General features: G+C 44.5%; 2 protein-coding genes across 9 annotated transcripts in view; one reads left to right on the top strand and one right to left on the bottom strand.

Annotated features, from left to right (window-relative positions):
* gfm2 (GTP dependent ribosome recycling factor mitochondrial 2) lies at nucleotides 1-16,071 on the top strand. The gene is made up of 20 exons (XM_048258570.1): nucleotides 1-168; nucleotides 327-405; nucleotides 514-559; nucleotides 649-746; nucleotides 1,165-1,290; nucleotides 2,124-2,212; nucleotides 2,742-2,830; nucleotides 3,298-3,358; nucleotides 3,663-3,848; nucleotides 4,417-4,497; nucleotides 4,887-5,035; nucleotides 5,814-5,954; nucleotides 6,613-6,712; nucleotides 7,106-7,310; nucleotides 8,100-8,176; nucleotides 8,381-8,519; nucleotides 11,407-11,592; nucleotides 11,844-11,959; nucleotides 13,092-13,274; nucleotides 13,913-16,071. The coding sequence occupies exons 1-20, from the start codon at nucleotides 133-135 to the stop codon at nucleotides 14,039-14,041; spliced, it is 2,316 nt and encodes a 771-aa protein (XP_048114527.1). The 5' UTR covers nucleotides 1-132; the 3' UTR covers nucleotides 14,042-16,071.
* Nucleotides 14,520-26,771, bottom strand: part of hexb (hexosaminidase B (beta polypeptide)) — a 16,465-nt gene continuing 4,213 nt past the window's right edge. The window contains exons 6-14 of one of the 8 annotated variants that reach the window (XM_048258573.1): nucleotides 25,967-26,068; nucleotides 25,306-25,438; nucleotides 24,811-24,991; nucleotides 24,050-24,136; nucleotides 23,554-23,626; nucleotides 17,141-17,321; nucleotides 15,980-16,070; nucleotides 15,637-15,741; nucleotides 14,520-15,026 (exon numbers count right to left, since the gene is read on the bottom strand). In XM_048258573.1, coding sequence (XP_048114530.1) covers nucleotides 14,960-15,026; nucleotides 15,637-15,741; nucleotides 15,980-16,070; nucleotides 17,141-17,321; nucleotides 23,554-23,626; nucleotides 24,050-24,136; nucleotides 24,811-24,991; nucleotides 25,306-25,438; nucleotides 25,967-26,068 — 1,020 coding nt within the window. In that variant the 3' untranslated portion in view covers nucleotides 14,520-14,959. Of the gene's footprint in view, nucleotides 15,027-15,636; nucleotides 15,742-15,979; nucleotides 16,071-17,140; nucleotides 17,322-19,542; nucleotides 19,727-20,764; nucleotides 20,949-21,531; nucleotides 21,704-22,210; nucleotides 22,386-23,553; nucleotides 23,627-24,049; nucleotides 24,137-24,810; nucleotides 24,992-25,305; nucleotides 25,439-25,966; nucleotides 26,069-26,771 lie in introns of those variants that run through there. The other 7 variants (XM_048258572.1, XM_048258571.1, XM_048258575.1 and 4 more) reach the window with 7 other exon arrangements.

A 26,771-nucleotide genomic window follows, 5' to 3' on the forward strand; every position in this document is an offset into this window, starting at 1 on the left:
TATTTACCTAACGTGAGCAGGGACATGTCAGTGGATGAAGTTTGACGGATCTGCTCTAGTCCATGAATATGAACAGACTTTGGATATGAATCTTCAAATATCATATCCGTAAATACCCTGAAAGGATAGACTATGCGATTTGGTGTAACATTTAGCATTTTGCGTGCGGTAAGTGATAACGTTAGAGCTTGCTTGTTAGTGTGGCTGTAGCCGATAGAGTCATTCATTTAACCTTAGGATATCTAACAAGTAGCATCAGAGTATGTTTGATACTCTTTGGTAGCATCTCGCTAATCGACACAAATGTATTGTGTTGCATCCTGCAGTATGCCTGCTCCTGCAAGAATGGAGCTCAAACGCTCGGGTGTAGATGGCAGGGGAAAAGAAGCTACCGATCTTTGCCAGGTGTGTCCAATGTGCCCCTTAACCCACAACAAACTGATGGAGCTAACTTAAGCTATTTCCCCCTCTGAACTTTATAGAGCTAAACATGACTTTGTTTTGTTTCAACAGATGATGTCAAATCTCCACGACAAGTGGTCACCCCGGATATATCAAAGTATTCCTGTCATATTGATTATATTAAATAAGGGACTAAATCAAAATGCCAGAAATAGTAAATAAACATCCCATTTTTTTTTTCAATAGAATCAGAAACATCGGTATCATGGCGCACATCGACGCAGGGAAAACCACTACCACGGAGAGGATGCTCTTTTACTCCGGCTACATCAGAGCGTTGGGCGGTTAGTAAACATGACATTTTGGGCCCCCACAGGTTGGGGCTACAGAGCATAGTGGGCTACCTTCCTGATGATGTTGGAGAGTGATGAGAATGTTGTCTGGATAAATAGCCTAAAGTATTTAAGCAGTATGGCTACTATGCTAGGCAGGACTGTAGTGTAGCCTGGTACAGCCAGAACATGGTCAAACATGGAGATGGAGCTATCTTTTGGCCCAAAAAACATCACCATTTTTCATAAATGAGAGATTGCATATCCTCAGGTGCACCTATGGAGGGTTAGTGATCATTTCTCATCTGGGAACTGAACTTACCTCTTGTCATGAACTTCCCATAACTGTCTACTTTGATGTCCACAGTATTATCTCAACCTATTCTCAGACCCTGTAGGACTCCCTCTTCTCTGTCTTTTCCCCGCTCAGATGTGGATGATGGGGACACGGTGACGGACTACATGGCCCAGGAGAGAGAGAGGGGAATCACCATCCAGTCAGCAGCCGTCACCTTCGACTGGAAACAGCACAGGATCAACCTCATAGACACACCAGGTGCCCCTCATATCATTTGTGTCCATTTTGATCTGTGATCCGTCTTTATCCTCCCTCCCTGACTGCCAAGTCAAGTCAAGTTTATTTATATGGACCCTTTCAAGAGAGTTCCATTATCAGCATCATAGTTGGCCCCACAAGACTTCCTTTTTAACATTCCATATGTTATCTTAATGCAGAGGAAGTAGATTGGGGCCCAAATAGAACGTTCAAGCATTGTTTTTGTTTACCTTGTTGAAAGGGTCCATAGCGCATTTCATACACAGAGATCATTCAAATGTGCTTTACATAACTCAATGTGCTTTACATAACTGCAGTATCAAAATGACGCTGCTGCTGATAGTTTCAGCGTGGTCTGCTGTTCGTCTTCGGTCTGTCTGTTTTGCCTGTATAGCCTCTGTATGTGGCCAAAGTTAAAGGTTGCTCCAGGTTGGCATTGATGCTCCTGCTTCTCGTGATAAAGATAAATTCAAGCTGGATTGAGGCTATTTTGCGGGAGTATTATTTGATGGCAGTTTTATGATTGTTTGTACTGAATCAGGACAACATGTACAGTATGATTCTTTCTAGTGCATGTTCTGTCCAAAACAGTGCTAGATCTGCTCCCCGAGCGCCGCTGTAGCAGGCAGCTCACTGCTTCGGGATTAGTGTGTGCTTCACCTCACTGTGTGCTGAGTGTGTTTCGCTAATTCACAGATTGGGATAAATGCATTGGGATCAAAAAAGTATATATACTTATACTTATACTAGATCATCTGAGATTGACTAGTTTTGAAGTTTGTTATCCCTGGTCTTATTGTCATCGTAATGAAGGTGGTGCTGTGTTGCTGTAGGGCACGTGGACTTCACCCTGGAGGTGGAGAGAGCGCTGAGAGTGCTGGACGGGGCTGTGGCCGTGTTCGACGCCTCAGCAGGGGTGGAGGTGAGCTGGTTCCCACGGGTCATGGAATTTCATGGAATATCATGGAATTTTGGAAAGTCTATTCATGGACATGGAAATTCAGGGAATTTTATAATGTTTGGGTCAAAGTCATGGAATATCAGGGAATTTTGTTGTGGCAGTTTAAAATGTACTTGCCAAAATACATTAATACAAATATTTCTACGCAGAACTGGTGTATATTTGGTTATTTGCTTTACTGCTTCTTTGAGTATCCCAACTTTGTTTATTCAATGGCCATTTATTCATCTCCCACTCTAAAAAGTAAAATATTCTTGAATGCTACACGTTAGTAAATACTATAGTAAGTCATGGAAATTCAGTTTTTTTGTGAGGCAAAAGTCATAGAATTTTACATTTGACTTAGTGGGAACCCTGGATGAGGAGCAGCAGCACCTCACACATGGACACATATGCCTAGTGTAGTAAACATCTTCAGCTAGTGGACAGGCCTGAGGATGCTCATCTCAATCTGTGTGTGTGTGTGTGTTTGTGTGTTTGTGTTTGCAAGGCCCAAACCTTGACTGTTTGGCGGCAGGCAGACAAGCATGAAGTGCCTTGCGTGTGCTTTTTGAACAAGATGGACAAGCCTGGAGCCAGGTAATACTCACATACACACACTCTCTCACTCTCACACACACACACACACACACACACACACACACACAAACACTCTCACACACACAAACACTCTCACACACACAAACACTCTCTCTCACACACACACACACACACACACACACACACACACACACACACACACACAAACAGACACACACACACATTCTCACACACAAACACACACACACAAACGCACACACACACACACACAAACTGTTTTCACTTTCGAGCACTTTTACAGCTCTCAAACATCTGTACCTTAATACGTAGATTAAGCATAAGGAAATGTAGAAGAAAGGTAGGACAATGCAGGACAATGTAGATTAGAACATTGTAGGATAATCTGTTATCAGCCAATCGCCTGATTAGATTCCTTGAGGTTCTGGTGGAGGTCAGAGGTCATAGGTCAGGGTTGAAACTGCATCTGTTTAAATGTCTCTCCTCAGCCTGAGCTTCTCCATCCAGAGCATCAAGGACAAACTGAAGGCCAACCCAGTCCTGCTGCAGGTACCACTGTCCTCTACAGTCACGCTTTACATATTCACATACTTAATGTACAATCATATACTGTCCTATTATTCCTGGTGAAGAAGGAAATCTTCTGTTACATAAATCATTTGTTATCACAATAGGTATAAATAATATTTGAATAAAGATAAATGATAACACGTACATGTAGATATTAGTTGACAGCATACATGATAGCCATTCAAACATCAAACATTTTCCCAGGGTCTAGATGGAACACTACACTGTAGAGGATGCTGAGGTGGTGATGTCACAGTGTCTGTCATACTGTACTTCCTGTCAGATTCCCATCGGCACTGGGAGGAGCTTCAGTGGGCTGGTGGACCTGGTCACCAAGCAACGGATGACCTGGCGGCCTAGAGGACGTGAGGATGATGGCCGGACGTTTGAGGTGACGGCCCTGGAGCCAGGGGACGACCCAGAGCTGCTTGAACAGACCAACGATGCCAGAGGGGCCCTCATAGAACAGGTGAGCCACACACCTGACAGGTGTAGTCAGTACATCCATTAGCAAATACCTGACACCAGTCAGTACCTCCATTACCACACAACTGACAGCAGTCAGTACCTCCATTACCACACACCTGACAGGTGAAGTCAGTACTTCCAGTACCAAACACCTGACAGCAGTCAGTACCTCCATTACCACACACCTGACGGGTGCAGACAGAGCCTCCATTGCCACTCACCTGACTGGTGAAGTCAGAACCTCCCTTATCACACACCTGACAGGTGTAGTCAGTATCTACATTACCACACACCTGACAGGTACAGTCAGTGCCTCACACCTAATCTATGTTTTGATGTTGACAAATGCACCAAAATAAATTCATTGTAGTCCAAGTTAAATATATGGTTAAATGTATGGTTAAATATATCGTAACATAGTGTGATACTGGGATAATGTACACATTCTAAAGTTGATTAATGGATTAGTGAAAAACCATGATTTAGTTTAGAATTGCGACTGTGGATTGTTAGTGAGGGTGTGTGTGTGTGTGTGGTGTGTGTGTGTGTGTGTGCGTGCACGCGCTCAGGTGGCAGATCTCGATGATGAGTTTGCTGAGCTGCTGTTGGGGGAGTTCAGTGAGGACTTTGATGCTGTTCCTCCAGAGAAGGTGAGTGGGGAAAACAACACTGTACTGTGTGTGTGTGTGTGTGTGTGTGTGTGTGTGTGTGTGTGTGTGTGTGTGTGTGTGTGTGTGTGTGTGTGTCTGTCTGTCTGTGTGCGTGTGTGAGAGTGGCAGGGATGGAAAATTAACTTTTTAAAATGTTCTTTTAATCTTCAATCTTCAGCCAGTGCAAAATGAATGGTAAAATTCACAAGCCATTCAATAGTAAATCAAATTGGAAATCTACCAGCCTCTTTCATATTTTATCAGCATATGTGGACTCGTGCTAATTCCCATCCCTGGTGTGTGCATTCTGGTCTTTTTTAGTGTAAGTATGTGAGTGTTCAATGTTTGTTTAATTGTTTTGATCTTGTGTGCGTGCGTGCGTGTTGCAGCTTCAGCAGGCTGTGCGGCGGATCACACTGGCACGGAGAGGTGTGCCCGTCCTGGTGGGCAGTGCCCTGAAGAACAAAGGTGTGCAGCCCCTCCTGGATGCCATCACCCTCTACCTGCCCGCGCCCGACGAGAGGCATCACGATCTGGTGTGCGTTCAACCGCCACAGACCATATTTACACCATCAGAGAGCACAGAGAAGGAGCTAACACACCATATTTACACCATCAGACAGCACAGAGAAGGAGCTAACCCACCATATTTACACCATCGGACAGCATAGACAGAAGGAGCTAACACACCATATTTACACCATTGGACAGCACAGACCGAAGGAGCTACTGTAGCACACCATATGTACACCATCAGACAGCACAGACAGAAGGAGCTAACATACCATATTTACACCATCGTACAGCACAGAGAATAAGCTAGCACACCATATTTACACCAGTGGACAGCACAGACAGAAGCAGCTAGCACACCATCTGGCACTGATCAAACGTTTCTTTAGTCCAAAACGAGTCAGTCTTTATTTTTGTGAAACTGTCTAACTTGCAGTAGTATTTATTAGTATATGAGCAATATCAAGACTGATCTAACACTATAGACCAGTTTAAAATAGCTTTGTGTTTTATGGTCCTCTTCAAGGTTACCCTCTCCACTGCAGGTTGTAGAGTGCGATCACGCGGGGTGGTTTGCTACTTGTAAAACGCAAGTGAAGTTGGGCGCTTTTCCACTGAGTTGAACTTTTTTTTCAATTTGAGGCACTCAGGGCGCCTCTGTGAAGATGCAAAGCGCAGCAGGCGCACAAAATAGGATTTGGATTAGGTGCCTCTTGAATTTAACAATCTATTGATATTTAATAATCAAGTTGATATACAACGGTTGATATTCTTATACTGAAAAGAGAGTGTTGTGTTTACAGACGCTGGTATAAAGATGACCTGTGTGCGTTGGCCTTTAAGGTCATCCATGACAAACAGAGAGGTCCACTGGTGTTCCTGCGCATCTACTCCGGTTCTATGAAGCCCCAGTCCTCGGTCCACAACATCAACAGAAACGGAACGTATGTCCTGTCTCAATTCTTTCATTAAGAAATTCACAAACACTGCATTTTGAAGACACTGCAGACATAAACACAGCTTACTTCAGTGTTTTGACCTCAGCCACTATGTGCTGGTAATAAGATGTACTACTCTGCATGCTCCAGCGGCATTCTCACATGTTGTGTCCATGTTGTGTTGTGTTTTGTGTTCACACTCTCTCCTAATGTTGTCCAGAGTCTTCCTCTGCCCCTCATTAGCATAATTAGATGTATACCTAAGCTGTACTGAGGTTAGATTTGAATAGAATCATAATATGTATGGTAACTGATTCATGTGCTTATATGTATATGTTCTTAAATGTATGTTCTTGAATTTACCCTTGGGGATCAATAAAGTATCTATCTGTCTATCTATCTATCTATCTATCTATCTATCTATCTATGGTAACTGATTCATGTGTGTATATGTATGGTAACTGATTCATGTGCTTATATGTATGGTAACTGATTCAGATAGATAGATAGATAGATAGATAGATAGATAAATAGATACTTTATTGATCCCCAAGGGGAAATTCAAAAGCACACATTCATGTGCTTATATGTATGGTAACTGATTCATGTGCTTATATGTATGGTAACTTATTCATGTTCTAATAGCTGCACTCGTGTGTTGTAGGGAGAGGATGAGTCGTCTGCTGCTACCATTTGCTGACCAGCATGTAGAGATTCCTTCCCTTAGTGCAGGGAACATTGCTCTCACTGTTGGACTCAAACAGGTGACACACACACACACACACACACACACACACCGCGCGCGTGCGCGCGCGCGCATATGCACACACTCTATAAGTATGATGGAGCAATGGCAGCATTGCTACCGGATAATTGGTTGGCCTGTGTTTGAACATGCACAGCCGTAGATACACGTTTGATCTGTTTGAATTTATGACCATGACAATCACATGTGTACACAAATGTACACAGTACTACATACACAAATGTATGCAAAACATATACACTTGATATAACTACACATACACAGAAATATCCACTGTTATTGTCACTGATAAAACAGGACCTGACTTACATATGCACGTGTATGTTTGTCTGTGTGTGTGTGTGTGTGTGTGTGTGTGTGTGTGTGTGTGTTCACTTTTCACTCTTCCCAGACGGTGACGGGCGACACCATCGTGTCCTCCAGGGCGTCTGCGGCGGCTGCAGGCCGGCGTGCTCAGAAGGAGGCCCAGGAGCGGAGAGGCTCGGCTGGGGGAGCGGGCGGCAGGGAGGCCCCTGGGCTGGTCCTGGCGGGGGTGGAGGTGCCAGAGCCCGTCTTCTTCTGCTCCATAGAGCCGCCATCCATGGCCAAACAGGCCGGTGAGGCACCAAAGCAGCGCCACTACCCAACACATTGAGCTCAGTGTGTCAGGTCATCTTAACTCATTGAGTGCCAAAAACGTAATATTAAATTTTTCCTTCCCATGCGTTGAGTGCCAAAAACGTAATATTACGTTTTTAGCTTTTTTTTTTAATTATGAAACTAGACACTCTAACACACCTTATATGTGATTTTGGGAACTCTGTGATGAATGGAAATGAAATATATGACGATCGAAAACGCACAATCTGGACATTTTATCTGGACATTTTATCATAACTCGGTTGCCGCTTTGGGTCGAATCAGTGACGATGCACGTCAGGTCAAAACCAGGCCATTTTTGTGGGTCTATCACTAGGTGACATCTTGCCAGGTCTCGCTGATCACTTCCCGGAAAGTTTACACTTCACTTCACTTCACAACACATTTCATGAAAGACGTTATATCTCCATTTCTAGAAAAAAATAGCGATTTTGATGAAAACTAGCCACTGTTTAGCTTGGGATTTCTCAGGAACAGAGGCGTGTAGAAATACACGGTTTGCACCCACTGAGAGCTTAAAGTCTCACCTTTTAAACGAGCCATTGTATGTGTTCATAGCTATAACACAGAACAAGCTGTGGCTGTACAAAAATCATCAAAAATGGTCTAGATTGCTGGCACTCTAGGACAAAGCTTCCGAAACCAGCTTGGCATTCAATGAGTTAATTCTGAGATATGTTTCCCTCATTTGTGTGTGTGTGTGTGTGTGTGTGTGTGTGTGTGTGTGTGTGTGTGTGTGTGTGTAGACTTGGACCATGCCCTAACCTGCCTACAGAGGGAGGACCCCAGTCTTAAGGTCCGCACAGATCCTGACTCTGGACAGGTAAACACACAAACGCACATGTACACACACACACACACACACACATAGAGAAAGAGAGAGAAACACAAACACTCAATAATTTAACATTAAATTACAGAATCAAATTGCAGCTTGCCCTATTGGCTCTTCTCTCTCTCTTTCTCTCTTCTCTCTCTCTTCTCTCTCTCTCTCTATCTCTCTCTCTTCCTCCTCCTCCCTCACCAGACTGTTCTGTGTGGTATGGGTGAACTGCACATTGAGATCATCCACGATCGCATCAGGAGGGAGTACGGCATCGAGACACACCTGGGCCCTCTGCAGGTGGCCTACCGGGAGACCATCCTCCAATCGGCATCCACCACAGGTCAGCTCAGCACCACCTCAGCCAATCACAAGTCAACCCAAATCTGCCAGTCAGATGGTAGACTGTAGCTTCCTTTACCAGTTTAAAGGAACCAGCCGTGACCAAGGAAACCCCCTTATGCCAAGTTGCACCCCCTTATCCCCTCAGTTACCAATAGTCTAGACCATTGGTTCCCAAAGACTGGGTCGCGACCCACGGGTGGGTCGCAGGAGATTTTATTTGGGTCGCCAGCACAATTTATGTTGTGTAATAGGCCTAGCTTATACCATTTAACCAGGAAAGCCATCAGTTTTCTATTGGGATATAGTTTGTTTACCACAGTGACGGCCCTAGAATAGCTCTGAAAATGGGGGCGAACGCGTCACAGAGGGGGCAGCGTGCATCTTACTCACAAAAGGAAACATTTCTGTGGGGTGCCCACTATGGACCTCGCAGTTGCAAATTGCAAGGGACATGAATCAGCATAAATATTAACGGACAGCTGCTTCCGTTGACCGATTAAAATCTAGTTACCATGCTGTCAACTAAAGCAGACATCCGTATACCGGGCATGGCTATTCAATTTGCGTCATATGCTGACAGTTTCGATTGTAGATGCACTCTTTAAAGTTAATAGCAGCCTCCTCACATTCCTTATTATTTCGGATTTAAAATGCACACCAATGCATTATATAAGGCTACAATTTAAATGGACATTTTAAAAGCTATTATTTCCTCTTGTTTTCCACCTCACAAACTCTATTATCTTTTGGCTATTGCGCAAAAGCCTCTTGTTCTGATATTTATTCATTTCACATTCTTACAACAACATAGCTTGTCACAACATCAATATGTACACAGCCTTAGTATAAGGCCTACAAACAAGCAAACGTTTAACTTGCGGATTCAATGCGGATCCAACTTTCCAAAGAAACCTCCAGAAATAGGCTACAATATAACGACTTGAGTTATTTGCTATGTTTACGTCGGAATTAACGCTGTTATGGATCCATTTGTCTGTAACGCAACGTAGCCTATACATCTCTCTTTAAATATACAGGAACAGCTTACTATGTTGAAGAGTGACGATTGCATAGAATGCAAGAATATCCCCAAACTCTCGGATGCGCATTAAAACGCTATCTTTTAGGTAACTTTCCACGCTGATGGTGTTCAAAATGCAACACAACTGTGTTCAAAGCAGGATGAGGAAAACCTGAGGTTGTGTGTGTACAAAACTGAGCGAGAATTTTATAGCTTTGAAAATATTTAACATTGTTTCATGTGTAATTGAGATTGCAGAGTTGTGGGAAACTGAGTCAGTGCATCACCAATCCCTGTAATAGTAGTGGTAGTAGGCCAGACCTAGGCGCTATTACGTATACATATGGCAGTGTAGAATGGTTAGGGGGGGGCATATAAAAGTTTGAGAACCTGTGGCCTAAAACAATATTGGTGGTTGCATGTTAGATCTGAAGTGAAATGGGTCGTGATGGTCTGTCATTTTTAAAAAGTGGGTCCCCAGAAAAAAAGTTTGGGAAACACTGGTCTAGACCGTTAATTTATGGGACTGGTGTGATATAGGATTGTAATTTTAATGTAAACATTGCATAACCTTACCACTAGGGTGCACTAAAGTGCACAACTTTCTCTCTAGCTTGAATGCCATTCTCAGGTGTGTCTGTATCTGTCTGTTTCACACACACAAGGGAATCTGGTTGCCCTAGTGCAGTGGTTCTCAAAGTGTGGGGCGGGCCCCACTAGTGGGGTACGATGAACAGGAGGAAATTAGTTTTTAGTTTTCTTTACAGTAATAATTCCCTATTTTTGACAAGGAAGATCATACATTCAAAACAAAATAGCCACGCACAAACATAGGAGTCATTAACAGGCAGACAAGTAAAATTAAAAAATAACATCTGATCCAGCGGCCCGAGACAGGAAATGTAATGTGGAACCAAAATGCAAAAAAAAAAAATAATAATATTTTAACATTTAATATTTTAACGTTACTATTTTGCCAGGTTGATGGGGTCAGGTGGGACTTGAAAATTCCCCACCTCCAAAGTGGGGAATCCCAAAAAAAAGAACCTCTTCCTTAGTGTTACCCTATTGTAAAAAAAGAGTCAGTTTCTCCCTCCCCGTCTGTGTGTGTGTGTGTGTGTCTTTAGTCTTTGTCATGCACTGTGGTTATAGTAGCTCATAAATGTATGATATAAGGTTGAAATTATGCTTGACCTGTTGTAGGCGTGTGTGGTTTGTAAGTCACCTGACTTCTTAGATTGCTCTTGCTCACCCTTGAGTATAAAGGTTGCTATGGTAACACTGATGTACTGTAGAACTCTGATACTGTGACCACCTAGAGTTGTAAAAGCCCAGCTTCAGAAAAGAATTAAAAGTAAATTAGTTGATCTACCTAGCTGAGGGCTGTGCCAGTTAGAATCATCTGGTTTTGTGAGTAGTTGGAATACATATGAGAACTTTTACTTTCTGAAGCCGGACCAAGCCTCCACCTGTCAAGCACAAAACACATCTTTATGAGGCAGATATCTCTCTGATGGGGTATTATCGCTTCAGAGACTCTTGGGCCTACCATGACGGATCCGGTTTTTGAGGTTACCAAAGGCTTCTTATTTCAGAGTGGATCTTCAGTCTCTTAAGTGCTTTGAGATGATGGCACAGATTGCTGTATTGCTGTATCAAATGTAACTTGAACTTGAAATTCATGTCTGCGTGTCTGTGTGTGTGTGTGTGTGTGTGTGTGTGTGTGTGTGTGTGTGTGTGTGTCTGTGCGTGCGTGCGTGCATGCGTCCGTGTGTGTGTGCGCGCATGTGTGTGTGTGCGCGCGCGTGTGTGTGTGCGTGTGTGTGTGTGTGTGTGTGTGTGCATGCGTCTGTGTGCGTTTCAGACACTCTGGACCGCACGGTGGGGGAGCGGAGACATGTGGCCACGGTCACTCTGTCGGTCCACCCCAGTGACGACCCATCATGCTCCTCTTCCTGTGCCGTTTACCTGGACGAGGAAGTGGAGCTGCAGCTTCCTGCTGAGCTGCGGGAGGCCGTGGAGAATGGCGTGCACAGCGCTTATCTCCAAGGTAACCATGAGCCCTGATCTCAGAGGCTGAAAGGTGACGGGGGGTCACTTCCAACAGGTGCCGCCAGCCTAAATCCCTCCACATACACACACATACACACACACACACATGCACACAGCAAACATGACCTGTTTTAGCCACTCACATGCTCATTGTAAACCTGACCTGTCACACTCTTTAAACTTGACCTGTTTCAGAGGTTAATACCCTGCGATGGCTATTTTTGAGTCGTCCCTCTCTTGCGTCTCCAGGTCCGTTGCTGGGGTACCCGATGCAGGGCGTGAGCACCACGATTCAGAGTGTGAGCATGGAGCCGGGCACTTCACTGGCCATGGTGGCAGCGTGTGTGTCGCGCTGCATGCTCAAGGTATGTGTGTGTGTGTGTGTGTGTGTGTGTGTGTGTGTGAGAGAGAAAAAGGAGAGTAGTGAAAGGAAAATAATATTCTTTAGAGTGTTCAAAGGGCCGTTCTGTAACTCCAGTCATTTGTTCACCGATTTCTCACTTTTGTTGTGGTATTTTTCTCTACGGAGCTCCCCCTGGGGCAGCCGTGGCCTACTGGTTAGCGCTTCAGACGGTTCGAACCCCGACCAGTAGGCACGGCTTGAGCAAGGCACCTAACCCCTCACTGCTCCCCGAGTGCCGCTGTTGTTGCAGGCAGCCTACTGCGCCGGGATTAGTGTGTGCTTCACCTCACTGTGTGTTCCCTGTGTGCTGAGTGTGTTTCACTAATTCACGGATTGGGATAAATGCAGAGACCAAATTTCCCTCACGGGATCAAAAGAGTATATATACTTATACTTATACAGCTTTGGGGTGCATATTTCACAACCGTCTTTTTAGATAGATAGATACTTTATTGATCCCCAAGGGGAAATTCAAAACACACACTCAAACATCACTTTTGCAACAACAACATTTTTGGTCTTTCCACTGGCTCTGCCATGATGAACATGCTCAAGATGTGTGCGTGTGCGCGTGCGTGTATGTGTGTCCGTCCGTATGTGTGTGTCCGTGTGTGTGTGAGAGAGAGAAAAAGAAGAGTAATGAAAGGAAAATAATCTTCTTTAGAGTGTTCAAAGGGCTGTTCTGTAACTCCAGACGTTTCTTCACCATTCTCTCACTTTTGTTGTCACGTTTTTCTCTACGGAGCTCCCCCTACAGCTTTTGGAGTGCATATTTCACAGCCGTCTTTTTAGTCTTTCTAGCCGGCATGGCGGGGAGAGTGTGTATGTCCAGAGAATTTTAAGCATTTTGTGTTTCTCGCTCGTTCTCGCTTCTCACGGGACTTCCTGATTCAGACTTTGCCGGGACGCTAGTGCAGATCTTGCCAGGCTGGTTTTACGCTAGGAGACGGTAGGGGGAGCACTAGGTAATTCGCCATTCTCGCCACAACAGGTCATTTAACCATTACAATGATTTCTAAACCTGGAGCCTTTAAGAAGAATTAGGGAGCACAATGTATTGAATGATTGTGATGTTTGAGTGTGTGTGTGTGTAGGCGCTAAAGAAGGCTGGTGGGCAGGTCCTGGAGCCGGTGATGTCACTGGAGGTGACTGTTGGGGAGGAGCTACTGAGCCCTGTGCTAGCTGACCTCGCGCAGCGACGGGGCTCCATCCAGGACGTCCAGAGTCGCCATGACAACAAGGTCCTGCTGGCCACGGTTCCACTGGCCGAAATGATGGTGGGTTTTAACAACAATTTGGGGAAAATATCTAATTGAAGTTTTTCTGACAGTTGCAATTGTGCATTGATGTGATTTGACTTGCGATATAAGTCAAGCTGCAGTTCAAGATTCACTGTATAATACATTCATAACATGTGTTGAAGCATTACCAATTAAGATGATGGTGAACTATCATGAACTGCTATCATGATCTATTAATCCAAGGATGGGACAAATCTGTTTAGTTAGCTAGTCACAGTTCCTCTAATTGATGGACATGACTTGTCTGGGTGACATGAATGTAAAAAAACATAAAGTGACAGTATTGACCATTGTGTCAGAGCCTGTACTACTTTCACAAATAATCGCAGCCTTTGATTTTGATTAATCTTTCAGCCCTAGTTGGTTGTGTCAGGGCAGGATAGCGCAAACGCGACCAGACTCCTCCACTGGCACATGACCCATTCATTCAGTTTTAGCTCCCAGCCTGTAGAGACCCTGGTGGATTGACTTGTCATTTCATCATATAGTTTTCTTGTTCTGTATGTCACATACTGTAAACCACTGGATGGCAAATGTCCTGCGGGATGGACAAAGTTGCTTCGTATCTGTCTCATCATCTGTGAGTACATCTCCACTTTCTCTTTGCCTCTCAGGGCTACTCTACGGTCATGCGAACTTTGACCTCGGGGAATGCAACCTTCTCTCTGCAACTGTCCAGCTACGAGGCCATGACCCCTCAGGACCAGACCGCCCTGCTCAGGAAGATGGCGGGCCTGGCGTGAGGTCACTTACTACTGCATCGGTCGGCTCATGGAGGTGAAGGAACAAGTGGCTTCAAATCTTCGAATCAAAGGTCTGACAGCTATGCAGAGACCAGGGCGGAATTCCAAGTACGTGGTTTAGTGACAAACCTGGATAAGTCAACTCAGAGTAAGTAGTAAAGCTCCTACAACAAGAACCCTATGGCATTGTTTTGTAAGGAGAATGAAGCCATACAGCTCTTCTATTAGGAGGTTTACCCCTTGTTAACCTGAGTTAACTTAGCCAGATTTGTCACTAAACCACGCTGGAATACCCCCCAGTAGTGTGAGTGCATATGTATGAGTGGGTCAGTGACATATGGATGTTGCTGTGTATTTAAAATGTGTATGTGGCTATAAATGTATGTGAACGTAAGACTTGTTGAGTGGGTCTGTCATTGGGTGCATAATATGTCCAATAGGTTACCTCACCACACAGAAACAGAAACAGACACAGAAGTCACTTCAATCAGTTTTAAATCATTCATAAAACACCCTGCACAATTCACATTCCTGAATGTCAGAACTACGTTCTATAAATCTTACCCAGCAATACAAATTATATAAAGCTGATTTGATTCATACATAAAAAAAACTGACTGTAGAAATCACTCAACCAGCAGCTAGTGAAAGTTAATCTCTCTCTCTCTCTCTCTCTCCACATGATGGATCAGTCACACAAGATTACTAAAGCATGGAAACACTCACAAGCACGCACGTGCGCACACACACACACACATTCTTTCCAATAAAAAAAGACAAAAATCAGCTCAGTGCACGACATAGGATGGGTTCTCGGTGTGTGAATGGAGGTCATCTGTGATTGGTCGGTAGTTTGAAAGCCATTGTGGTGAGGCGTTCTTCCCTTTTCTGTAGGTCCCAGGCAGGCATGCCACAAGCTCATAGGCTGCCTTTGTACTCATGGCGACAGTATCCCACAAACAGGGGCTCAGCTGGGATACCACGTCTGTCCAGACACACACACAATAAATCACCCATCAATTTCATTCAATATTGTTCAATAAATAACTGAGTATTTAACTTGCTTAAATCGGTCATTTCCATGATGTGAAAAAGATATAAAAAAAAAAATATATATATTAAAAAAACATACATCCACACCTTAGGCTGTATATTATTTATGCATAATTATGAAACATTCCATCATCCACACATTGTACATTATGTATGCCGTAACTACTAAACGTTTCATACGTTCAGTTTTTGACGAACATTTGCAAACACTTGAAAACAGTCTGAGGTAGAGGTAGAGGTAGATCTTCTCGAACATACAGTGGAGCTGGACGTGGGTTTGACGAAGGCAACAATGCAATTACCGTTACAATGAAATGTTGACACCAAATCGCTCAGATTTAATTGTTCAGAGAAAACATGTTCGCCACAAACGCTTCGCCAATGTTTTTTGAATGCACCTATGGTGTATAATCTGCGTCATGTCACGTGGGTGTTTGCCGCATAAGGTGTATAATGTAAGTTAAGTAACAGGGTGTTTGCAGCATATTGTGTATAATGTAAATTAAGTAACAGGGTGTTTGCAGGGGTGCCGGGGTACTCACTCGATCATGCGGCAGCGGTGCTGCACCAGGCGGATGTAGGCCTCGTTCACATCCTTCACACTCTGGTCACTCCACAGCCTCTCAGCAACAGCACTGGCACGGGGCCTATATACACACACACACACACACACACACACACACACACACACAGAAAGACATTATTATTTAGTGACGGCAAACATGAATAATTTAATCTATTTTGGCCTGAAAAGATAAGTATCTTTAGCATGTGTGGATGGGATACGTTTAGGGTGTTGGAGAGTGGTGGTTGTATTGTGTAGGCATGGAGTGCACTGTTGGACAGATGGGATGTCGATGTCTGTTCTAGAAGTTTCCATCTTACCAGAGGCGGGGGGTGAGGTTGGTGGCATCCACATACTCTCCCCAGAGACACGCCTCCCCACCAATCACAAGCTTCTTCTGCTCCTCAGTGCCTGGGGTCAAAGGTCAAAGTTTAGTCATCAGACAACTCAGAAATAGAACAAAATAATACTTAGACAAAATACTACTGCTAATAATGATATTATACATTTGCATTATAATAGTATAACAACAATAATAAATATACTGTACATTTTGTATGAACATGTAACAAGTTGAACTGATGGCAAAATCTACCATACATTTACAACTCAACTACATGATGACTTAAATCTGCTCTTAGCTGATTGAGGATGGTCTAACAATCCTGCACTGTATATGTACAGCTGCATGGCTGGCATGTCCTTATAAGGCCAGGAAGCCTTAACAAAAACCAACCAAGCCTTCCTGTAAGCAACAATTATCACCTGTGTTGTTGTTAACCACAGTGGACAAACATTACCCCAAACAGGCTTCCTTTCGACTGTGCCTGCACAAGCACACACACACACACCTTGTGACTCTTGTGTCTTGTGACTGTGATCGCCTGTGTTAATCTAGTAGGCTGAAAAAACACCGACGAGAGCAGAACTTGGCCAGGTGTGCCCCTCTGTGGTCAGGTGGTGGTCATTTACTACTGAAGAAAAAGACAAACGCAGCTCCCGACTGATCATGTGACATCGCCACAGAACTGCCAGTGCAAGGACTTTGCACTCTCCTGCTCGATTTCTCACACTCACACCTCCAGACTGACATGTGACATCCCCACAGAACTGCCAGTGTGATCACTCTGCACTCTTTTACTCTCTCTACCACCCACACACACCTCTAGACTAATCGCGATACAACGACACAGAACCTCCAGTGCTATTCTGTCACTCGCCATGACAAGACAAGCCACCCCTTACGCACACTTAATACAACACAACAACTCCCATGTTGGCCTACCCCTTACAACATGGAGTACAGAATATCACACACACACAGCAACCCCATGTTGGTGTTGTAAGGCTTACCGCTTACCGCCTACCACCTACCCCCCCAAACACACACACACACACACACACACACACACACACACACACACACAGAGTGTAGAGAGAGTACAGGACATCATCTGAGCCCCCCCCACACACACACACACCGGTGAAGTTGTATGGGTCGGCCTTGTAAATATTGACCCAGTCCTGGCCGTAGGAGATGCGGTTGAGGTACCAGGGGGTGGAAAGGAGGGTGGCGAACCCAGCAGCAGTCACGCGTGCCATCTCAGCCTGGTACTGTGCCAGATTGCCCTTCCACACGTGGATCTGGGTGTCCATATTCAGCTACTCACACGCACGCACACACACACACACACACGCACACACGCACACGCGCGCGCACACACACACACACACACACACACACACAGACAGACAGACAGACACAGACACACACACACACACACACATTAAGACCAACTTACAAACACAGGGAACAGGGAAATTAAGAACACGTGCACACACACCCACACACAATGAAGAGATCACACACTGCAGCCTGGTGAAAGCAGCTGTGTAGATTGTTTTCTACATTGGTTTTTGACAATCAAAATAAGCTTAAAGCAACACCAAAGAGTTTTTTGTACCTTAAAATAAGGTTTCCAAAATCGTTTCAGTGGTTCATCAACTCGTAACAGGGTGTACGGCAATTATGCATTCGCTTCGCGGCCCTCTATCGGCTATAACCGCACTATGTAAGTTTGCCAGATCGGGTAGCGGATCTGTAGTTCAATGGAATGAGACATAAGAAACTACAAATTTGACTTGCATCTGATGTCGCAATACATCGTACTTTTATAAGTCATGCAACATATTCTACCTTGTCTGTGGACATCGTTATTTGCAAAGCCGGTGCTGGATAAACAAATAGCGTGCGTGCGACAGAGGGAAAGTTCTTTGGTGTTGCTTTAAACTAACAGAAATCGGGTCAAACCCTTATAGAGCCAGCGCCCTCAGCCCAAAGCAAGGCAAGCTCATTTAAATTCACCCCATGCAATTCCAGGCCAGTGAGAAAAGGGGCATCTGATTGGTGGAGGACACAGAGTCCGCATCAGATGAGCCCACTGTGAAATTTTGCTTCTTGCGTACTCACACTATGCCATATGTACCGTACCGGAGTACGGTTGAACCCCAAAGTCCGGTTCGTTTGACCAGTGTGATCGCTCTGTACCGTACCCAGGCATGGTACGCTTATCCATCCCCGGGTCCGCTTGAGGAGGTGGACTTGGGCACGGTGGGGTTGGGCTTATGATCGAATGATATAATGAGTATAGAACGAGCATTATGACGCAATAAACACAAATGTTATGATGTTAAAACGTTGTTATGGTAACGAAACACGCGCCTATGCAAAGATTCTAGAGCTCAGGAGCTCAACCGTGCCTGGGTACAGTTTGATAGTATGCAGTGGCAGTGTGGACCAAAAACTGGAGAGAACAGTACTCCAACACGGTACAAGTGAACCGTGCCCAGTATGAGTATGCCCCACGTCTATGGTGCAACGTCAACAGGTGTTTGCAAAGCATGCAGCATCATGCAGAAGTACAATGGGCTAACCATAGAGATTTGTTGAGGGGAGCACGGCGGGTGAAAGGGATTGTGGGATAGCTGTGGGAGTGTGGAATGTAAACATAACCGCCAATGGGATGATTTACAATTTAAGTGTGCTAACTAGACACACTAAGTTCTGATGGCTGGAGGATAGAGACAAATAGCAATCATCTTTAAAAGCAAGGATATCAAGGAATCCAAGCTGGATTCAGGCACAGTGCCTGAGAACTGAAACACACACTGTACACACATGTGCACACAAGCACACACACACAATCAATCCTTACAGTCAGCACCAGTGATCCAAGAAGAGGAGCCGGTTAATCAGAACCAGGGCCAGCTCCCGTCTTCCCCTTTTACGCAGGGACCAGGACATCCTGTCACAGCTTCATACACACGCTTGGCTCATCAAAGCCCCATCTCTAAAGGTGCTGAGGCCAGGTAGCCTACAGTTGGCATCATCATAGAACACCCTCTTTGGTTATATACAGCAATAAGGTCCCATTGTGACCTTAGACAACAATAAATGCTACTACAATAAAATGCTACGACCTGGACTTAATTCCGACCTGTGGTCATTTCCCGATCCCACCCTATTTCTCTCTTATCTTGCTTCCTGTTCTCAGCGGTCCTATCTACATAAAATGCCTTTGTATAAGCAGCTTAATGGTAACAATAAATACTACTACAATAAATACTACGACCTGGGATTGATTCCGACCAGCGGACATTTCCCGATCCCACTTCATCTCTCTCCTCACTCACTTCCGGTCACTCTCAACTGTCCTGTCTACATAAAAAATAATATACTTTACAACAAGGCAGGACGAACTCATTTCAACACCTTACACTCATTATTTCACTCTTCACAAACTATCCATTTAAAAAATAACCCTTTCTAAATGCCATTATGAATAAATGGTTTCATGAGGTTTAAGGGTTTTAGGTCACACACCGTTGAAGCCGTGGGGGTCGGCATTGTAGTACTTGCGCCAGTCCTGGTTGTATTCGATGATGTCCAGATACCAGGGTGCGGAGAGGAGGGTTTGGTATCCTGCGGCGGTGACACGGGACAGCTCCTGTGTGTAGCCGCCCGAACTAAACCAGATCCACACGTGGACCAGTGTGTCTGCCTTCAGCTGCACAGCACACGTGCGCACACACACATGAACATGTACACATAAATACACACATGTATACAACCACACACACCCACATAAACACACACATGTATACAACCACACACCCCCACCAACTTAAATGGTACACACACGTGCGCACACACACGAACATGTGCATAAATACACACATGTCTACAACCACACACACCAACTTAAAAGGTACCGAGTAGCCCCAAAAAAGTAATAATAATGAAACACAGAAAGAAACCAAGCACCTCCCAAGAGCCCAACCCCAACCTTTGATACACTAGCACTCCACTTCATCACTAGCCCTCACAGCAGAGCAATGGCACGGCACTGAGTGACCAATTGTCTTAGCATCGCCAAATCGGAGAATGTGTTAGTTAAGCATGCACTCCTCAGGTCACTGTATACACCACCACACCTCACAGCATCGGGGACACAGGACCGCTCAGCCTTGTAACTGCCCCTAACCCTGACCGATAAGATTGACCCCACGTCAATCGTCTGAGCGAACGTGTCGGTGACACAGGAAGACCAAGCACGTGCCACTCCCATTACGTGAGCACGCATGCCACCCACGCGCCACTGTTGTACCCTCCCTCACGCAATCACAGTCTCAAAAGACAGCTTTTTGTTGTCGTGCAGTTGGACGAGCTGCTTAAAGGTGCCATGTGTAATGTCCGCCAAAAAAAATCAATTCATACACCACATTCCATAAAAGATGAGGGAAGTATACCTCCAGAAAGTGAGTTGGTCTACCCTAGAGTAACAACCGAGAAACGTGTATTGCAGTTTGGCTGGCGGTTATGTTGCCCGCATACCGCCTCCCATGGCCGAAAGTGGTATTATGACACCTGGTATATCACCAGGTTGATATCTCTGCAGCACTATACCTTGTCATTTTTTTAATGACATCATCGCCCTTATTTCTTCTCATTCTTTTGATGCGTGTAGCTCATTTTTTGAATATTTTTACCTCAATTCTTACACATGGCACCTTTAAAAAGCTTTTTTGTCAGATTGTAAACACACCGCTGAAATCGTGGGGGTCCTCTTTGTAGAGGTTCTGCCAGTCTTGGCCGTAGGAGATGTGATCCAGGTACCAGGGGGCGGAGAGCAGGGTTTCGTATCCGGCGGAGGTGACCCGGGACAGCTCGGCTTTGTGACCGCCAGTACCCCACCAGATCCACACGTGGACCAGGGTATCTGGCTTCAACTAAACACCACAGCACACACACACACACACTTTTGAATTAAAATGGGAAGAGGTGGCTCAACACTTCTAGGTCTAAGTAGAAGTATTTCATATCAAAACACTGTCAAAAAAGCAAAACAGTAACAGTAAGACATCCAATAACCCAGCAAGCCAGACACAGTAAGAATTAGGTGATAAAGTAATTTACAGTGATTTTTAGACAACAAAGATGGTGAATTTTGTGTGACCTGGCCAACTACACATACTCCAACACCAAAGAGCACTCCCTACACAAAGTCTCGTTCCAGTTTTGCCAATATGGCCGACCAACACAGGCTCAATTTCCTCAGAGTGTAAGTACATTATGATGCCATGCTGCTACCCATGCTGGTAAAAACGACCACAAGTGGAGTACCCAAACATACTTCTGTTGTGTCGCCCCTAACTGAACACGATCGCAACAACACATCGGTGAAGTCCAGGAGGCTAGACCATCACGAAATAGTAACTCTCACTCTTGATAACAACAAAACAGTAAGCTGTACTAACTGCTTGTAAATGACCTGTGTGTTTGTTTTTCTTTCCTTCACTTAGTCACACACACCGTTGAAGCTGTGGGGGTCGGCCTTGTAGTAGTTCTGCCAGTCCTGGGCGTACGAGATCAGGTCCAGATACCACGGGGCAGACAGGAGAGTCTGGTATCCGGCAGCGGTGACGCGGGCCAGCTCCTTGTCGTACCCACCGAGCCATACGTGGACCTTTGTATCTGCTTTCAGCTGAACAACACAGCACATACACACACACAAAATGCACAGCTGCTTCTGATGCCAAGAGGGAACCAAAGGTCTTGAACTGTTAAATCAAAATGGCAGCACCACAACCAAGCACCCGCAAGAAAAGCAACAGTCATTGGGACTGAACACACCAATCCAATCACAACCAGCCGAAACAGCAACAGGCCACAGATCACCAGATCCCTCACTTCAACCATCCAGAGAAGGGAGAAATCAGCAAGTAGGCAGACACTCAAACTTTCCAGAACACGCTGAATAACTCAAAACCATCCAGACAGACACCTACTTTTACCATCTGTATGGTTTTTCCTCTTTTAAATGGAAGCCTAAGAGGGACATTTTTAAAACTTCCTGATTATGACTTCTGTAAGAAAACTACTAACCATCCACAATCAGCAGAGGGCATTTATATATATATATATATATAACGTTATCACTATGTTATAAACATCCACAGTTGAGTTGACCGTTTCCAAAAGGAGGACTGACCAATAAAACTGAGGGGCTCCACCTTGTAGTACTTCACCCAGTCCTGGCCATAGCTAATCCAGTCAAGGTACCAGGGGGCAGAGAGAATGGTGGTGTACCCTGCCCCCGTCACGCGACGTAGCTCATCCTCCAACTTGTTGTTCATCCACACCCCCACCACAGTGTCACCTTTCAGCTGCGACAGGGCACAGTGATTGGTACCTGTGCTGTGCTATCAAAATGACCCATCACTGCTAAACAAGCTCACAGCCGATTGGGCTGCCCCACTAACACGTTTCTAGCACGTGCAGAGGTGATTGGATGCACATTTAGGGCGTCTGGCATGCTGAGTGGCCTGTCGTTCCCATTAGTATTCTCTGGCTGAATCTCAATGTCCACACTCGTGGACTAAACAGACTTGTGGTGCGCTTTCCCACTAAATTAGAACATCTCAGGATGTCCCACTGTCAAATCACTGAGTGCCTGAGGGCTATTTGCCAGACACTTTGAGCCCTTTGCACACTTTGCAATCTCTGCAGACTATACCAAAGGGACTTACCCACAGTTCATAGGGCTTTGACATGAAGCACTGGGTTACCCATAGAAGAGGCCCTGAGGCTTAAAAAAAACCCCACAGTGAACTGCTGCAAAACCACAGTGAACTGCTGCAAAAAACAGAAATGTGTTTTGGTATCGCCAATTTAATGTGATGTGTCACCTCGTCCTGCGGCACCCTTCCTTCCTGCCCTTACTGACCCTCACACTCAATCACTTAACAGTTGATGTCAGCTATGCTGTGAGGATTCAGGGCTTAGACCACTTAAGGTGGGACATTGAGATTCAGTCTATGTAAGAGAGCATGGTCGGATTCTACATGTTAGTAGCTCAAGAGCTCAAAGCTTAATTAGTAGCGGGAGCACCATAGGTTTAGTTTGCAGAATGATCATAAGAGCTTTAGATATTAAGACATGGATGAATTAGTCTTTCTGTTTTAATTTGTCCAAAAATAAGATCAGGGCAATTCCACAGAAAATAGACTTTTTGTTACATCAGTGAAATGCCCTGGCATTTGTATGATGTGAATGATAACATAATTTTTTTGTGCATTTTTTTCTCATGTACATTCTTCAGCCAAAAATAGCAAATGCTCAAATGTCATGTAATCATTCACATCACACCATACCATCACAGTTTATTGGCGTTATGGATGTTACAAAAAACATAATTTTACATGGAATTGCCCATATATGTCTTCACTGAGAAGGACATAAAAGAGAGTTATCCATGTCAGTGGATTGTCCATGCACCTTTTAGACTCTGATGATCATATCATGTTAGCAAAAACGTTTAAAGGTCCTACTTACCTTCACGCCATTATCAAACACCTCTTGCCAAATCATGTAGCCTTTGTTAGTGGTGCTCACGATGTCCAGAATTCTGTTTATGTGAAGAGGAAAGACAGGCCAGATCAGAGGTAGACAAACAAACCGTTGACCGTTTTGACCGTTGAATTTTAAACTCACTTGACTTAAGCAGTCAAAATGACCCGTCATGGCCTTTCTAGTGTTAAAATGTCATCAGGAAATACAACTTTCTAGTCACTACTGTAGAGTCAATCAAAAACTTGAAAGAAAAAAAAAAAAAAAACAAAGCATGGGGAATATGTTAATAAACAAATGTCATCAAATGGCAAAGGTTGTCATTAAGTAGAAAAGTTTTGTTTTCCAGGCAACTTTCTATGGTCAAAAAGCAAAATGTAATCAGTTAAATTTGGAGACTTTCCAAAGTTTAGTCTTCATGTAGCCAGTGTGTTTACTTGGGAGATCCCACAGTTTCGGTGCTGTCTGTGTGTCACAGTACCTCTGGATGTAGTAGGACTCCAGTTTGCTGTAGTCTGTGCCAAACCCTTGCTCCTCCATGAACTTTGTGATATCAGGATTAGATTTCCTGTTGGTCAAGGGAAATGTACAATCAGAGACAACATTATCATCTTAACTGGGTGAGTCTAACACAGCGTCTGGCAGCTGTATATTTAGCTCTTTGTCCTAAATCATAAACATTTTTACCCTTTAGCAGGGGAGTTTTGAACATTCTAACAAAAGATTCTGTTCCGCAACAATGTAAGGTTCTAAAATTCCCTGTTTAATTCAATGAACCCAGGCTCTGAATGAACCCAGATATTCTTTAGAATGTTCATTTTCCAACATTCGTCACATCCGTGTGAGTCATATCTAAGGAGTTGACGGTACTGGCTGAAGGGTAGTGTAGTGTCTACTGAGCCTGCACATCACGTCACATCACATCACTCCTTAAGCTCCTTAAGCTGTTACTATGGAGAGGGAACTGTGCCCATTTTATACAGAAATACCCGACATGGAACGTTGTTAAACTTATAAACAACGTGCAGAGTGGTGTTAAAGTAAGATGTTTACAGTTGACCAAGTCTGATATCAATCAAGGAAGAACTAAGCAGCAGGACGGCAACATCATTTTTTTTTTTATCTGCAACACTGGGGAGCTGTAAAACAGCCAGGAGATCTCTGATAACCAATTGGCCTCTAACAACTCGACAACGATGGCCTACTTCACTAAGACAAGCTAAGGCTAATTAGCGGCCTCACCAGCAGGAGAAGTCGACCTCGTCTCCCCCCAGGTGCACGTAGGCGTCCGGAAACACGGAGCTGATCTCCTTAAAGAAGGAGCCCATGAACTCATAGGTGGAGTTGAGGATGGGGTTCACTGGCCCGTACGAGCCACTAGGGGTGCTGCCGGAGTAGCATGGCGTCAGCAGGTCCTTCTGGCCTAAGGAGATGCAACAGAGGAAGTGAAACAGGGAGTGTCATCACGATTAACGATAACGAAGAACTCACATGTTCACATTTATATCCGACTTGATAGTTCTGGCCTGTTGCTACTTGTAGAGTTGGGGGGGGGGATCTGGATCTGCTATGATGACTCCTCAATGATCACTTGTAGTTCTGTAGCTCAGATATAAAAGGCCATTTAATGGATCATCGAGGCCCTGGTTATTGGTCTGGAGTCTCCTAGTTTCTAGTCTGAAGTCTCCTAGTCTTTAAGCATTATAGCACTGATCTGAGTGACCTCTGACCACTCACCTTTGCCCCATGACTGCGTGTGACCCGGAGTATCAAACTCGGGAATGACACGGATTCCCCTCATGCGAGCAAACTCGATCACCATCTTTACATCGGAGGGGGTGTACACATGTGTGTATGGCTGAAAGGCTCCCTAAGAACACAACGGAGAGAAGGTTTTACAGAAACAACATGTAGGAATTCCCCCTTTAGTCAATTTCCAATGCACTGGACACCCATTTAGCACTAAGGAGGTACCCTTCAAATAGCAACCAAAAGGGACACACTCCTACCCGTGACGAGAATGTTATAGTAACACACAGATATAATACCACAGATAAGTTCAGATTCGCACACATAGCTGAATGTTTGCGAATGTTTTCTGTTTGCCTTGAGTTTTCTGCCAACGTTTGCAAACACTCACAAACAGTTTGAGGTAGTTATCTGTGAACGTGTTGGGAGTTCGACAGAAAGTTACTGCGGAGATGGAATGTTGACACAAAACTGTTGAAATCTATCTGTTCAGACAAACATGTTCCGATGCAAACGTTCACCTCAGGTGTTCTGGACGTGCATTAGGAATGTCAAAAAACCCATTCTCCATAACATACAAGAGTATTGCATCCAGAGCAATCTGAAATGATTGGGCCCAGATCTGGCTGTGGTGTGGGCAGAGGCTCACCTGCTGGCTGAGTTCGGGGAAAGTGCGACTCATGTAGGGGAAGGACTGGTCGTCCACAATGTGCCAGTGGAATACATTAAACTTGTTCATGGCCATGGCTTCCTGTTGAGGCAGAACACAAAACATTTCTTTAACATGGTGGGTGGATGGATGGATGGATGGATGGATGGAAGTTGCAGTTCTATAGTTCGTTCATTGTTGCAGCTCTATCACAAAGTGTTTCAAAAGTAACAGCATGGAATGAATCATGCAGAACTCTGCACCTGGAGGGATGGATAGATTGAGAGGTGGATGGATGAATGGATCATTAATGAAAAAGACAAATTCACCAATCTATACATACATCTACCAAATGACCACACATCATGTGTGCTTCTAGCGCTTCCTCTGGAAAAAATAAAAAATCCCACAAGCATGTGACCAAAAACCAACTGCACAGAGGGCTAGTATGCTGACCATGAGCACTTCTGTATCTGGATATGTTCCAAGTAAGTAAGTACAATTTATTTATAAGGCACATATAAAATACAGTTTACACTGACCACAGTGCCGTACAAAGTGCACATTTCCCAAGTGCATGGTAGTATAAACCACCTTTGCCCTGACTGCACCTCCTACCAATATAAACCTCGAAGGTCCTTTCCTTCCAAACAGCTCTCAAGGAACAAAGGAGGCAAACATGACAAACCTGAGTCAGCTGACTAGTCAAAACACCCTCCTGTCTGTCAGGATTCATCATGACATCATTGTCACCTGAGTCATTTAAATACACCTGACCTCAGACCATCGCTCAGGTAAAACTTGC

This window comes from Alosa alosa, chromosome 12, assembly GCF_017589495.1.
Source record: "Alosa alosa isolate M-15738 ecotype Scorff River chromosome 12, AALO_Geno_1.1, whole genome shotgun sequence".
Taxonomy (NCBI): Eukaryota; Metazoa; Chordata; class Actinopteri; order Clupeiformes; family Clupeidae; genus Alosa; species Alosa alosa.

What these genes read in the sequence shown, in the direction of transcription:
- gfm2 (XM_048258570.1), top strand. Translation starts at nt 133, where the DNA reads ATGCGATTTGGTGTAACATTTAGCATTTTGCGTGCG. An exon ending in ATGGACAAGCCTGGAGCCAG is followed by an intron (nt 2,831 to 3,297) that starts GTAATACTCACA and finishes GTCTCTCCTCAG; the next exon opens with CCTGAGCTTCTCCATCCAGA. An exon ending in GAGAGGCATCACGATCTGGT is followed by an intron (nt 5,036 to 5,813) that starts GTGCGTTCAACC and finishes TTGTGTTTACAG; the next exon opens with ACGCTGGTATAAAGATGACC.